Raw genomic sequence first — 16,705 nt, 5'->3', positions numbered from 1 at the left:
TCGGGCTCCCCTGGGGAAAAGCGATCACGCCATTATATCCTACAGTTTTGTCAGCAAAACTGAGCTAAGATATTCCACCAACAACAGGCGCTGCAATTTCAAGCGGTTGAAAGGCTAGTTTCAGCTTATCGCAACCCGTTTTTATCCACTTTGCCCGTTTTAGTGTACTGTGTTTCTTTTAACGGTTAAGGCTTTCTGCTTGTATTTTTAAGGCAGTTTATATCAATATAGGCATGAAAAATTCATGCAAACGACCTAGATGCCGTTTCGATGATACATCTGGCATGAAGTGCGACAACTGCAATAGTTGGTTCAACGAAGCGTGCACAGATCTCATAGCAACTGCCTACAACAGACTCAGAAACTTGAATCATTTGTCGGTATGTGTTATGCGCAACACGGATGCTGTAGTTTTGCTGATTAACATCGTTGCTCTACAGACAGGTCTGCGGAACAAGTTGTCTGGAAGCTTAGTAAATGGCAATCATACGACGGGTAGACAAACAAGGACGCTCAGTGTAAACAAGAAGAGGGATATCAACAGGTCTACTATCGATGGAGCAGGTAATAGCACTGGTGATGAAACTTCGCACCATCATAACATCGACGGTAATAGACTCCCACAGCAAACTTGGGTCTCCCAGCACATAGCCCTTGAGCGCAACGGTGGTTCCCAAAAACTCTGTTGGTGATTGGACCCACATTACCGTAGTTGAAAAGGACAAGACGTCACCGTCTAAGATGAACGTACCAAGTATTGTACAGAAATCAACTGGTGACTTAGGCGCACAGTCTACCCCCAAGAATGTCCGTCTGGTTATCAAAGAGCATAGGAATCGTAAACGCGCTTCGACCTCTAAAAGACAAGTTTCCGAACATGCAGGCACTGAAAAACCTGGGAAATCCATATCGGTTCGTAATTACTCACTCATATTCAAGAACCTTAAAAACAACCCTGACCTTCCCCTCAAATTGCAGGATAAAAACTGACAAGATGCTCTGGGTAGAATTAGACAAGAAACTTGAATTTCCTAGTACATCGCGCTTAGATTGAGTGTTTAAAGACGAAGAATTCCTAGACGACAACCTCTAAATTCGGGCTCCCCTGGGGAAAAGCGATCACGCCATTATATCCTACAGTTTTGTCAGCAAAACTGAGCTAAGATATTCCACCAACAACAGGCGCTGCAATTTCAAGCGATTAAATGTGTAAGCTTTACAGGACTATCTACCACAGGTGGATTGGAATATTCACCCTCAACTTGATTTGAATGCTCATCGGGATTTCTCACTGCACACGCCCTTATGTTCTACAAGGCAATCTGTTCCTCAAACGGTACCCAAAATCTACAAGCAACCCACAACCATCAAGAACCACACTCTTCTTTTGCTAAGCCGCAAAAGTCACTGTTTGGCTGAATACAAACGAACTGGTAACAGCGGTGCGTACAGGCAACACAAACATATAAGGAGCATTTGCACAAAGGCAATAAGAGAGGCTTCAGTACCAGACCAAGCTTATCGACCGATTTGTCTCCAATTCGAAAAGCCGATTCCGTCATACAGTCTCTCTTCGATTAACCAGAACTGGAGTTTCCCAACTGTTAGGTCCTAATGGTCCGACTAATAACGACGGGGATGCTGCTAACCTTCTGGCTGAACAGTACTCTCGGACATTTCAACGGACCCACACTAACGATATTGATGAAAGCTTCATCTGCAACTGCACAGGACTTTCCGAAGTGGGCCTGAGCGTTGACTCGGTGTTTCGGAAACCTCAGCACTTAAGAAAAGACACTTCTCCCGGTCCAGATATGGTTCATTCTGTTATACTGAAGGGAAGCAGCTTCAATCCTGGCAACACCACTTAGCGTGATGTTCTCACACTCTCTAAGTCGAGGCGGACTACCGGAAATTTGGAAGCTAGTTCACACCACACCAATTTTCAAAGGAGGTTGACGCAGTGAACCCTCCAGCTACCGACCAGTGGCTCTTCCCTCTGTACCTTCTAAAATTATGGGGTCCCTGATATGCGACGGCATACACGACTACCTATTATCCCTAAGGTTCTTCTCACCCCAACAGCATGGTTTCACGAATGATCATTATTGTATAATCATTCTGCTGACTGCGGTGGACAAATGGACAATCATCCTTGATCGCAAGGGGAAGGTTGACATCATTTACCCTGATTCCTCAAAAACTTTTGATAGGGTCAGCTGTATATGTCTTATCAATAAGCTTAAACGATTAGGTATAAAATCACTCTTAATTGATCGGCTCACTTCATATCTAAATGATGAACATTTTAAGGTTAGGGTTAACTTCACTTTCTCTCAGACTATGAAATGTCCTAGTCGGGTTCCTCAGGACTCAATGCTAGGACCTCTGCTTTACTTGATTTATTTAAGCGATCTTTCACAGCAGGTACCATCAGACTTCTTACTTTTTGCTGATGATGTGAAACTTTGGAGAAAAATACGCAACCAAGAGGATATATTTGGTTCGACTACAAAGTTGGGCAGACGACAACGGACTTACTTTCAACACTTCAAAGTGCAATGTAGTCCATCTGAGATATAATGCAGACTGCAGTTGCAACTAAGGAAACTCCTCTCCAGAAGTATCCCAAGTTGGAAAGGATCTGAGAGTGCTGGTACCCTACGACTTGAAATCGAACGCTAACTGTGACAAAAATGCCTGTTGAGGAAACCTTGCACTGCTAACATTGAAGCGCATTTTTGACTAGTTTGACGGTAGAACTTTCCACATAATCTTCAACAGTTTCATTCGTCCCCGTTTAGGTTATGGAAGCACAGTACTTCATCCCTCACTCCCAAAAGGTAAGAACACTCTGGAGCGTATCCAACGGCGAGTCACGAAATCAGTTCGGGGACTCAAATTCAAACCTTATGAAGAGCACCTCCAATAACTTAACCTTTACCCGTTAGAGCATAGGCGTCTCAGAGGTGATCTTTTTATGACTTACAGTATCATTAACACTTCTGGACATCCTCTTCAACACCCACTTAAGCTTAGTCCGATACAAACCTAAGGGGTTACACCCAGAAACTGGAGACCCAACTTAGCAGAACGGACTGTAGACACAACTTCTACTCCTTAAGGGTTGTCGAACGCTGGAATCCTCTGCCTACTGAGCTAGTTCAAACGACTTCCCAGGAGTCCTTTAAGAGGAAACTTGACCTATTCTTGAGGACAAAGGATAACATCTTATGATTTACCAATTTCTTTTTTTCTTATTATTGGTAATATACCTAGGTTCCTGCCTGGAGGTATTGGCGATCCACTGCTACTAGATACGGAAGCTCTTTAGGCGAAATGTCCTTCAATTCCGTCTACAACCATTTGGACCATTTAACCTCTGCCCGTAATGGTGGGATTTGAAGTGTTGGACCTTGGAAGTATCTTAAGGTACCATGTACGAATGGGTCCAACTTGGCACTTTGGAATTGTCACAAGGTAAATTGTGACAGTTACCAGGTGCCAAACCGGTCAATTCGCTAGGCATCATAGCATCTACATACTAGCATTGTATACATATCATGGTAAGGTATAATTGTTCTGCTCCATCACTCATTCTGGTTTGTCCGTGAACTTACCAGTTCCTGGTTTTTACTTATTTGGTCCTCAATTAGCCTGCACCTAATAATCCCTGCAACTACATTCCTATAATTGTCGTGAGTTACTCGCATCAGCATTGAGTATAGTAATACTTCGATCAAAGTATTGCTGTCGATCTGACTAGCTTGGTGAATCCGGGTGTTGTTTGTGGTGCGAATAAGTAAACTGTGGTGTCTATAGATTGTCAACAATAATTTGATAAACATTTTTAAAGGAAGGTCCACTAACCTAGTCGTTCATTTTATCCCTAAATTTGGGTAGTAGTATAACGTCGTATACTACGTCACACCAACATATTTTATTCCACTTTCTGGACAAGCCAATTTACCTACCCATCATGGGTCATGTTTTGACCTTGTTAATTACTCACTTGCTAGCCCTGATTATTTTTTACATGAGCATATGTGTGTGTAAACTTATCCAATTTATCACATGTGTCATTTTTTATCTGACTATAAATATTGATTAAAGCTTGATTGAAGCGAGTCGGCTCACCCGCCATCTTCAGTGCGCGTTATTTTCGCCTGCTCGCTGATATTTGCTCATGTGCTTATAACTTTTTGGCCTGCGTCATTTCCCAACAAAACTGTAGTTGCCGCTTCTCTTTGCCTTCTGATTTTATGCACCGTTATAATACAAATCTGAACGGTGCTACTTAGTTCATTACGATCGACAGACAGTGAAACATATTCACTTGTGAATAAGGCGGTACCTAAGGTGAGATAACGTTAACTACACTAAAATAAAACATTTAAGATGATTTGCATCTGGTTTCTTGAGTTTTAACCATTTCTAGTCAGAGACTGCAGTAATCTCCTGCTTACATGCTAATAAAGATGGAAAAATTATTGAAAGTGAATGGACCACATATAACGATTGGAAGAAACTACTGATCTTTGAATTCGACTAATCCCAATTTTCTCTTTCAGAAACATGAACACTACGAGGCTGATAGGACAGCAGTGACACAAAAACCAAACCCAGTACATATGTCCTAAAGTTTTTAATCTGTAGAGCGATACGTCGGGACGGTCTTCAGGAAAAGTGAAGTAATCTCCAAACTTATTACGTTTATTGCCTTTACATAACCAGGGTATTGATAGCTTATTATAATATGACCAATTCAAGTCAATGTATGAGTTTCAGAGGACCTCAAGTAGTATATCGACGAAGATTGCGCGGGAATTTTGTGCTGAACAAAAGATTATGGTAACACAAAGTACCAGCAAGAATCGTTATTCGACATGAAGCTACCACGTCTCTAATAACTACCCGAATGACTGCTACGTCTGGACGCCTGAGCTCTGGGTTCTCCAATTGGCAGTACGACAATTTAATTGGTAGTAGAACTTATACTTGATTACACCTAAGCTGCGATCCATAACCATGTAAGCAAAGATTACGAAGATGAATTTCCTACGTCAGTTCCTTTAGGCTTTGATAGAACCTAACAGGACACTAGCAATGGTTAATGAGGATCTAACCGACTAGTGTTGTCGCTTCTCTAAGCTTCAGAACGAAACCAGCGCTAGCGAGTTTAAAAGCTGATGCCACGACGTCCTAATATAAGAGCACTTAGGACAAACGTTTTTAATCGATAGATGAACAGTTTCTTATAAACACCAGACATCAGTAACTGGACATCTCAGAAAATGCAAACTCATCTAATGTATGTGAAAGCACGAACTTCAAAGGAAGTAAGTTTAAAAATCCCAAATATCGCATTTAGCATTTCTTGGTATCATTCGACGACCAATCGCTCAGAGACTTAAGATAAAATATGAAACGGGAGAAGCATAATCTCTATAAATTGTGAGCAGAAGCATGTAAGGTGAGTAAATTAAAGACGTCATTGAGGATCATGATTGTTTCAATGTTAGGATTTTTATGCTATTCCGGACTTCAAATCAAGGCTATCTCCCGAGCATCTGATCGGTAAACAGGTGTGCGAAGATCCAATCCTATGTAAGGTAGTTATCAGAGTAAGTTAGCACGTCGTTGCTGCAAGCTGCTTCAACTAGCTGAACCACTGGCAGGAAGAATCCTGGTGTTAGGAAAACATTCTATGAGGTAATTTGGTGGTGTTTTAACCGGTAATCCCTAAAGTAGCCTAGAATGCTAGACAGAGTATCTGCCTGCCCATTGCCAACATCTGCATGCAATCGTAGAAGTTATACAACTCAAGACGTTATTAAGTATAGCTCAGAAATGAAACTAATCGCGATCTTGTTTTAGTTTTTCACAATATTTTCCATGAAAGATATGGCTGTAAAGTAGGAGAAATTTACCTGGGCTATATTTCTAAACTTCTACTAATTAACTACCACTCTTGTTGACTTCACTATTATGCTTTCCACAATATTACTTCGATGTGCTCAATAGATTAAATATGTCCATATATACACCAAATACTGGAAATCCAATAAAAGATTTACCAACAAATATACGATATTTTAATACGCAGAAAATGCCATAACACTTAGGGAAACAATGGTAACTATAGATATCACAGACGACACCAGGATTTTACGGAGCGAAGAGGTGAATCATTGGTCTGATGCTGAAAACAAATTTTAAAAAGTGGGACAAGTATAGTGAAAGTAAGGAAAAGCTTGATGTAACCAATAAGGTATATCAACAAATTATCCTTACTATATCTGGAACAATATTTTATTCTGAATTCTGATCTGATTTTAGTTAATATTTTCTAAGGTTACAATACCACAACAACTCATTTTGACAAATGAAAATATTTGGTACATTTAATTCTTGTAAAGACAAATGTAGATAGAGGAATGTACGACTAATTCTACTCAGTTACAAACGTAGTCGTCAGGGTTCTGACACTGCGGCAAAACGCTATAGTTGTGGATTCCGAGCAAACAGTGGCCTTAAGCGAAGAATCTCGAATGAAAAAGTTGTGATTAATCTGAAATGTGGTACTATTGAAGAAAGTAGTACATATGATGAGGTACACGAATTTCGAACAGTAAGGTGCTCTACGGTAGATGACACCTCGACATGGTGGTCGGGTTTGCCTATCGTGATGAACTAATCGAGCTGGAACAATCGTTCCTTAAGGTCCTACAATGCCAGGCAGGTCGGTTGAAGAGCGGTAAGACTAAAAGCAGCAAACCCAAGGCCGTAAGTTGTACTGCTGACTGTACAGAGATGTGACAGCAGTAAGGTGTTTCCTTCATACCAGCATAACAGCGGTGCTGCCTTCCCATAAGGAGGGGTGGTGTTAGAGAATGTCGACCCTAAAAATGCACACCGCCTTATCCGGCGGTAAGGTCCCAACAGGTACGGAGCTAACAGACCTTGAGTACTGCGGTCACGCCCTCGGGTCAGTAAGACCACTTCTAATTCAATTTGTTTTTCAGGTACTTCTAGAAAAACCCACGGTGTGGGCAACCGGGAAGTAATAACTGCCCTCATACCTCTAACAGCGCTCAAGATCACTGTATTCATAATCGATTTCCTTCAATTCCTATCATTCCTACTACCTTGGCTTTCAACACTAAACCTCGCCAAAACGGAGAGCCGACGAGATACACTCTCTGTGTATCTGGAGACCCGATGGCTAGTTCTCGTAGACTTACAGGTGTAGGCATAGCACTTCGTACAAGAGCAGAACAAACACTATTAGAGTGGGTCCCCGTTAATAGTCGCCTATGTGCTGATCAGTTAGATGGCTCCGTAAGAACTCGGAATAGGGTTACACGTCGTTGCCTTTACGTCGTGTTTGCCTACGCCCCCACTGACAGCAGCCCGGATGAAGTGAAAGGTGACTTTTACAGAAAGCTCTCTGAGCTTCTTCGAAAAGCTAAACTCTTAGCTGGTGACTCTGACCATGCTCTAATGACAGCACGCATTCGCTTGCGCCTCACTGGACACAGAAAAACCATACTAAGAAGTCCTATTAGACTTGAACTGAGGGACGAGAAAGCTAAAAAAAGATTCCAGGAACAACTGAGTTCACATTTAGACAGTTCTGTATACGAGGCTGACCCAGATGTTGCTTGGAAAGTTATACGAACAAACCGAAGGATTACAAAACACCAATGGGTTTCTTCTAAGTTTATTGCACTGATGGATTCTCGTAAACTCATCCCATCAGGCTCTGAACAGGATAAAGAGCGAAAGCAAATCAGATCTAAGTCACAATCACTGATTGTCCCAATACATAGGAAAGGGGTCAAAATCATCCTGTAGTAACCATAGAGGGCTTCAGACCTGGTCGTGGTTGTATCGTCCATATATCCACTATCCGTCAGGTTTTAGAACACATGCATGCTTATCGGCGTCAGACAATGAGTTTTTCTTGACTTGAAAACAGCATTTGACTCTACACTGGGAGGTTCTGTGGCAGTGCCTGACATTGAAAGGCGTACCTCAGAAGCACATAAACCTTGTGAAGGCTCTTTACTCGAACACTACCAGTGCAGTCACAGCTTATGACGAGGTTGTCCACCATCCCTATTTCTGTTTAACTTCATCATAGACATACTGCTGGAAATAACGCTCTTGTCGACTGAATTTTCAGGAACTGATCTACCAGAAGGTCCACTTATCGACTTAGAATACGCAGATGACATGGTCCTGTTTGGTGAAGACGCTGACAAAATGCAGTTTTTTGTTGGCACTGAGTAACAATGCAAGGACGTTTGGGATGCGTTTCTCCCACTCTAAATGTAAATTGTTACTCCAGGACTGGCCTGCGTCAGTCAACAACTGGGCTAAGCATATGGAGTGAAGTAGTCGAACGTGCCGACAACTTCACTTATCTTGAAAGTCTGGTCAGCCCTAATGGGTTCGTGTCTGACGAAATCTCAGCACGAATTCCAAAAGCTCGTTTGGTTTTTGCCAACTTACGTCACATATGGTGAAGACGAGATATCCGTTCATCAATTAAGGGATGAGTATACTGTGCAGCAGTTCGCTCTGTTCTATTTTACAGCTGCGAAACGTGGCCATTAACAGTAGAAGATACTCTTAAACTACTAGTGTTTCACCACAGATGTCTTAGAAATATTGCTCGCATCTGCTGGGATCACCGGGTAAGTAATAGTGAGATTAGACACAGAGTATCAGGGAATGGTGGTAAATCAGTTGATGAGGTTGTGAATCTTCATCAACCGAGATAGTTAGGCCACATGTTACGTATGCTTGAACACCGATTACCACGACGCGCTACGCTGACTAGTATTGCCGATGGTCGGAAGGAAGTTAAAGGCGACCAAACCAAAATGTGGCATCAGTCCATAAAGTCGCTAACTTGTAGTCTGAGCCATGTTGGTAGATGCAGACTACTTGGTTGGGGTCCACGTGACTATCGTAACCAATGGTTGGAGACTCTGGGTGACATGGCTCAGAATCGATCACAATGGCTTAGGTGTATACACGTTTTGTCTTCCCTTAAACTATTAGATTAAAATTGCTTCATATCTGTCTTCCTTCCTGTACTATATCCTTATATACAATCTTTCGTTCATATATTACCACTATTAAGTTAACTACTATGAATTCGGTATTCATCTTGTTTTGATAATGAGGTATGGCAACTTGAACCGATGCATATATATGCCTGGTCCTACATTGTAGCTGACTGAGATAACACCGTCAGAGAGAGTCAAAAAGAAATTGTCTATAAGTCACAGGATGAAATAGGTCACGAAGGTACTAACATTTCAATCCCAAAATGGATGAATGGAACACAAACAACTACACATCAAGAAGGAGTAATATACTATAACACATGAAGTAAGAAAAGATAGGGAAACACCTAACAATACTACACAATTGACATACAGGCAGGGAGTTCATACACTTCAATGAAATTTTAAAACTCACTGTTCTTATCACATTTCGTCTGATGTAGTTCAAAAGCCTTTACCACTAAATTTCGAAATCATCAAATGTTAGATTTCTACCGATAGGCTTACTGATCTAATTGTATCTACTTTCTCAGAAAAACTACTGTTAACGAATAAACCTAGGGAAAGTTTGTCTTCAGTTATTCGCTAAAAGACTTAACTCAAAGGATGACCAATAATTTGCTTAATATGACTAACAAAGCAATAAATTTGGTTACGATCGGCAACTGATTTGTGTATTGAATTTAACGACGAAAAAGTCAATCTTTCCAGACCAACGGTACCGTTTTTGCCTGATAGTGAATGATGAGGTCTCAAAAAATAGGACATATATGCATTAAAGCAGTAAACAACAGGGAGCATTGCGTTATACTTACCAAATACCATCGCGCATTAAATCAAAAGCTTTATTGATATCTTTTAATTGAAAATGATGAGTGATGAATTCATCAACCCTGATCGTTCCTGATAAATAGTCTTCAACTAGTTTGGGCACTGAGTCACGAGACTTCCAACCTAATAGGAATGTTGGTAAGACAAATGAATATGTGCATTAACAATCGGATATAGATATAGATAAGACAGTAATTGTTGCTGATGTTTGCGAAAGCAAATAACTTTATTATATTTAGAACAGACTATCATAACAATAAATAAACAACTGAATAAAATTTATAGTTTATTTAAGCTGCAAAATCGTTGTCAAGCTAACAGATGTAGACTACCTGGTTGAGCTCTGCGTGATTATTGTAACTAATGGTTAGAGGCTGAGTGACAAAGCTCAAAATCGTTCGCCATAGTGCAGATGCATCCGTTGTTCTTTGTCATCTCACAGACCCTAGGCTTTTAAATTCTTCATAGTTTCTCTTCATTTTACCAATTTGGGTGTTCTTGAATTGTGTGTTTGATACCTGACCATTTTGACTTACCATCAATAATATCACTGCCCCCTCTAACAATCTCATCTCGCTCTGCTAATGGGGTATGGCAACTTGGACAGTAGTGCATACGTACCAGGTTCTACGTTGCGATTGACTGACTTTCTTGGTTAATTAGAAGAAATCTGCAAGAGCTAGCACCTGGAATACGTCGAACAAAGCCGAGTGAAGACGGTAACAATAAAGACATTTAACAATTGCCACTCCTTATTAACAGCTCAATTGACATCTCACCAAGAAACTTAATGTAACCCGCTCTTTGACAATAACAAGAAAAATACATTCGGTAAGTTATTCGCAGTAACATAGCATCACTATACTTCTCCTAAATTTCTTCAGCTTTTCAACAATTGTTAGTAAACACTGAGCAATATTCAGGTATTTACGTATTTATACGCGAACTTAATATAAAATGGACAACAAAAAACTGTTCAGTCATTGTATATTAATCAGTTTTATGAAAATCACATTAAGTCGGTTTGGCACAACAAAAACGAAACAGTTTGCAAGATTTCACAAGGCAGCGATCATACTCTATTACCCAGTCATTGCAACAATGGATGGTAATCTTCATACACAGATATTTAGAGTGAATAGACCTGATTCAGTGATTATCGAATGTGTTGTTTACAAATATTAGTGTCGTGCGTCTTTTGCCAATTAAAAATTAAGTTAGTCTATACCATTTAGTATTTGTTTTTAATTAATGATCCTGGATGTCCGGTTAAAAGTCATAATAATTTTGGGGTAAGATTTTCCAACACCAATTTCTCTTGCTGAAAAGCAGGATTCTTATAAGTATATTCATAAAAGGGCTGACAGGTCTATAAAACACTTTTTTACATATTCGCTGTTAAGTTTTAGAGCCTATACTAAGATTTTAACTCTAGTAGAGCACCTAAGCTTGACTAGATCAATGACATATAGTGTTGAAAGAATCCTACTGATCATATTGTTTGTAGGAAACGTCAGACCCGGGTGTTTGTCATCACTTGTCAACAAGATGATCATAAGTGTTAGGATAATGACACTCCCCAGGGAAAACTAACATTAAAGTAGTTTGAGTATAGTTGACACCAAAATGAGAACCTCCCAAGTTGATCCATAGGCCTGCCCCCAAATGCCCTGGTACGGCCGAGAGTGGGAAGAGTCCGCTCTCCCTCTCAAAATGCTCTCACATGGCCACGCGTATATAGCCTCTGCCAGGGAAGTCCTATTCACTGCCTTCTCGTGGCGGGGGTGTTGTTTACGAAAGTGAGAGGACGAGGAGCGAATGTCGGGCGCTTTAACCGGGTTGGTGGACACGGAAAGTCCACCTAGAGGAGTTGGAAAACCCTGATTCCAAACCAATGGTGCACATGAGCTCCAGTATCCTGAGAGAACAAATGGCGTATGAATAAGCCGTTGGTCACCGGCTACCATGGGACTGCATCTCCTTACGATGCTCCACTGCCGTATGGATCAGACCTTTAGGCCGAAGGCTCGGGGTGTAGCCCCCTAAGAAAACCACCTGTTTCAGTTTGGGCACCTGGGCAGTATCACAGCCCTCACACAAATCAAATGAGATTTGTGCGGTGCATATGTATTTGGTGCCCCCTTTGTACCGATATTTATGTGTTCAAATAAATAAATAAATACGATCCATATGCCTTGATCAAATTAAGAACTAAATAAAACAAAACTTGGTTGCTATTTAGTGGCTGATTAGTAAAGTTTATCTATGGGGAAAGTGAAGATGGTGATGGTTTAATAACAGATATCTTACTTAATTTTCAGGTATTTCTATCGCACTCAGAGTTAGTCACGAATCAAAGCATTTTTGACAACAAAAGCTTTACTGATTTAATTTCCTAGAAGTGCTTGAATCAATTCATTTTAGCACTGAGGTTAGATGCACTACGATAACACTAGTTTTCTTAAAACGATAAGCGAAATAACAGACTACGAACTAATGACTTATATTGCACTGTCTTTATATCGGTTATTGTTGGAATGACATATTTTCAGTTTTATAGAATAAATAATAATGCTTACATACAGATTATCGACACAAAACAAACACGTCATAAGCGATTGGGAAAAGTCGGTTTTGTCGGTCACCCAATTTCCAATGAAACAAGACTTAATTATTACGGTTAATTCTTGTCAATCATATCAGCCTGATTTCTGAAGCGAAAATAAGGTGGGGCGGATTTAAACACGTGAATAAATGGCTGGAGCTCGAACGCTCAAACAACTGAACCTAAGTAATTGATAATAATTCAGTTCACGAAAACTGTGTATGTCAAGAGATATAAAAATGCACTTTACATGGAAGTCTCATATCAGAATACAACGTAAGAAAATCCCAACACGAAAGTCCGTTCTACTGTGAGACTATTTGTGAATCCCACATTGCACCATTTTTCCCAGATAATTTTAGAGGTTACATGCGGTTGTAAATGTCACAAAATGATGATCATTACAACTAACCTCCAAAAGCACAACCCTTCCATGTACGGCCAGTTACAAGTTGGAATGGTCGAGTTGAAATTTCTGCCCCAGCCTCTGCTACACCAATTACAACTGAAACACCCCAGCCCTTGTGACATGATTCTAAAGCTTGACGCATAGTAGCTACATTCCCGACACATTCAAAAGTATAATCACAACCTCCATCAGTTATTTCAACAATAACCTGTGATATAAAAATGACGACAAAGATTAAGTGAAAATAAGCATTTGACTAAATTTCAAACAAGTAACCTCAATAATAAACTGAAATCGTTTTCTAACAAACTGGGTTTTCAAACCTAAGAATTTATGTCTCCACTTTTGCAGTTTAAGAGATATTGTTGGTCTAAGAAATCTCACCGATCATCATGATTAACATAAGAAATCTACTTATTATTACGGTATATAGTACTGTCTTATGGTATTACTTAGTGATGCAATACTTGATTTCATCAGAAACTGTCTAGTCGTCCAATATTACCAAACAATGTGAATGAGAAATTGACACAGGTCATCCAAGTCCTAGCCAGGTTGGAAAGGTTATATTTAGCATCCAGAGGGGTGCAACACAACCTAACAGGTTAACTCCAGAGGTCTTTAAGGATAGTGGTAGTTTTAACAGCTAAGTTGTCTGAGACACTAGCTAAACTTTGGAAACTTGACGCAACCTCACCAAAATGGTTTCGGTCAATGACCATGTGCCAGTATACAAGGACCATAGCCTCATCGAAATAACAGATGAATCAATTCGACTAATATATCTCAAATATTACTTTATAAAATCATTCGACTACTTGGAGCTCATTACCAGCAAAACCAGGCTAGCCCCAAGCCAATCGCGGACGTATCGATAGATTACTCACCATGTCCCAGATTTTCGAACAAACAATGACCTACAAGTGTTGTTTTTGACGTGAGGGTACCACTATTAACCGCAAACGGTGGTCGTCAGAACTGCTCGCTATCTCCCATTCTCTACAGATCCCTTACTAAGAAACTCACTCTCTTCACCAAATTAATGAGAGATGGCTTGTTTGCCAGGTGACTGACTTATCAAACTGAGGTACACAGATGACAAAGTCCTACTTGGTGGAGGCAGTGACACGACAGTTTCTTTATCGCGTTGACTTACAATGCAAGAATGTTCGGAATATATTTCTCTACCTCTAGATGGATAACGCTGGTTTAGAACTTGTCTTCGCCGTCACCTAGACTGACCACGAGAATTAAGGTAGTTGACTGTTTTACTTATCTTGAGAGTTTCATCACTCCTAGTGGGTTGATGATGAACCTAAGTTCCGTTTCGAGGTGTTCATGAATTAACGTAAACAAACTATATTACAGAATGAATTCCACAGTGAAGATAAGTGAGCTGTGAAACTCAAAGCTTTGATTACTGAGAATGAGCGCTAACAAAACAAGTGCTATGAAACAATCGTACTTTTTTACTCGTATGGGTGATACAACGAAAAATAGGTAAAATAAAACTTAAGAATTATTTATTGTAGTTTGGTGTATATGAAGTGATTTGGAATAACTTATGCAGGAAAATTTTGAAGTGGGACACGGATCCAGCCGGTAATCAAAATAGCTTTTCATGGCTAGCGAAAAATACTAGATGAGAACAAAATAGAATATATCTCACTACTATTCAGAAAACATGTGCGGTTGCATGCCTAAAAATGCCTAACGAACCTGTTGTATTGGCTTGGAATGCTTAGCAGGATTTATGCATTCTGTAGCTCCAAAAGACAGAGCTAAACCAAACTTGTTTTCATTAATATCTATTCCAATAATTCTTCTAGCACCAGCTTTTTTGCATCCCATTATAACTGCTAATCCAACTGCTCCAAGACCCCAAACAGCACATATGCTGTCTTTCTCAACTTCTGAATATTAACATCATAAAGCGAGTTGTAAAAGCATTGTTACTAGCAGTATTAAAGACAGCTCCATAACCCGTGCTTATGCCACAACCCAAAAGGCCAACTTTATTCAGTGGGGCATTTTTATCAATTTTCGCCAAGCTAATTTCAGGTAGCACTGTGTATTCACTAAAAGTGCTACAGCCCATGAAGTGATGCACCTGTCGACCACGACATTTGAAACGAACAGATCTATCAGGCATGAGGCCTTTTCCTTGCGTTTCCCTACAAAGCATTGAGTTAACTGAAATTTTTACCTTATCTTCGAGCATAAATTTGTTTCCTTAGATAGACAAAATTTGCATTGATTACATTGTGGAATGTATAATGGAATAACGTGGTCTCCTGGAACAACAGACGATACACCTTCCCCAACACTTTCTACAACGCCTGCACCTTCATGTCCAAGAATGACAGGAAAAACTCCCTCAGGATCATGACCACCCAAAGTATATGCATCTGTATGACAAACTCCGGAAGAATAAATCTTGATCCTCACTTCCCCACTTGATGGAGGAGCAACTTCAACCTCTTCAATCACTAGTGGTTTACTTGGTTCCCAAGCAACAGCGGCTTTACAGATAATAGGCTATAACGCCATTAGATGGAAATGAAATCTACCTCGTTTACACTGCTTGTATACATCACTAATCAGTCAAATTGCAAGATGGAACGTACCTACAGTAGAAATGTACGGACAAATTAAAAAAAGATAAGCGGAACAAGAACAGCTAACTAAGAATTGTCAAGTTAATTACTAGAATAAACTATGAGATCAACACCTTATGATACGAAATTTATAGTGACCACCTCGCACAGAAACCCGTTATGTTGATTCAGGCTATTTCATATCAACGCTGAATCGAATGTTCGTGTGAATAAATGAAACTATTACATTATGATAGTAGGATAATTGATAGCTTTCGTGAATGCATAACTGTCTAGTTATCTACATAATTTTAGCATCTCTTGATTGACTCCATATATATATATATATATATATATATATATATATATATATATATTCTTAGCTTTTTTGTACTCATTATTTGCTTTTGTAACGGAATCAAAGTGATTTGAGAATATATCCATCGACGCAGACATATAAGTTGCAAATCGGGAATGATCAAACGCACCTAACCTTACTCGTCAACGAGTAATCCCAAATGTCAACATATTTCATAATAAACAACGATATGGCTGAGTTAGAAATTGAGATAAGTGTACAGCCTTGATTGTTCACACACATAGGACGATTAAGTATAGAATCAACGAGGAAATTCCTCAATTCTTTCAAAAATACTTGAAGAATTTCACCACCTAGGCTGATAGTTCATTTCTTATCACTCTATGGTGAGTCAAATGAAAGGAGAGGTTGGTTAGCAACACGGAATGGCTGGACTTCTGATTAAGATATGGATTTTGGTATTCTTGAACCGATGTCAGTTCGTGGTGAAGAACTAATTCCAACTCCCAATACTATTTGGCAACGATTTCGTAGCATTGTCCATTATGGAGGTTGCTGAGCTGTTGCAGGTCAACGCCCGTATGTTGATGCCATTGGTGCGTTACCTCGATAACTTGTAAGGTTGGTCATAAGCGGTGAAATTAGGTCTTTGAGTGGTGGGTGCAGTTATGATATCTGGTCACGTTCATCCTTCAAATAATGAAAGTGATGTCACTTTAATCATGCATGACATAGGGCAAATATTTAATGACACTACAACAGACGGACCATCTACCTAATGAGATAATTTCGCGATATCCTTTTTACTCAGTATACATACACCATATGTCGTATTGGTATGTAGAAAGGATGGGATTTTCCTGA

The 16,705-nt window shown here is 39.8% G+C and overlaps 1 protein-coding gene across 1 annotated transcript; it reads right to left on the bottom strand.

Annotated features, from left to right (window-relative positions):
• Positions 1-6,075: 6,075 nt before the first annotated feature.
• Positions 6,076-15,519, bottom strand: Smp_044440 (putative alcohol dehydrogenase; the record flags this gene model as incomplete). The annotated part of the gene is made up of 7 exons (XM_018788644.1): positions 6,076-6,202; positions 9,896-10,034; positions 12,929-13,133; positions 14,645-14,838; positions 14,882-15,099; positions 15,132-15,463; positions 15,496-15,519. The coding sequence occupies 7 exons, from the start codon at positions 15,517-15,519 to the stop codon at positions 6,169-6,171; spliced, it is 1,146 nt and encodes a 381-aa protein (XP_018654166.1). The 3' UTR covers positions 6,076-6,168.
• Positions 15,520-16,705: the final 1,186 nt, after the last annotated feature.

Source organism: Schistosoma mansoni, chromosome W (assembly GCF_000237925.1).
Source record: "Schistosoma mansoni strain Puerto Rico chromosome W, complete genome".
In the NCBI taxonomy this organism is placed as follows: Eukaryota; Metazoa; Platyhelminthes; class Trematoda; order Strigeidida; family Schistosomatidae; genus Schistosoma; species Schistosoma mansoni.
This window is presented reverse-complemented; position numbering and strand designations above follow the sequence as displayed.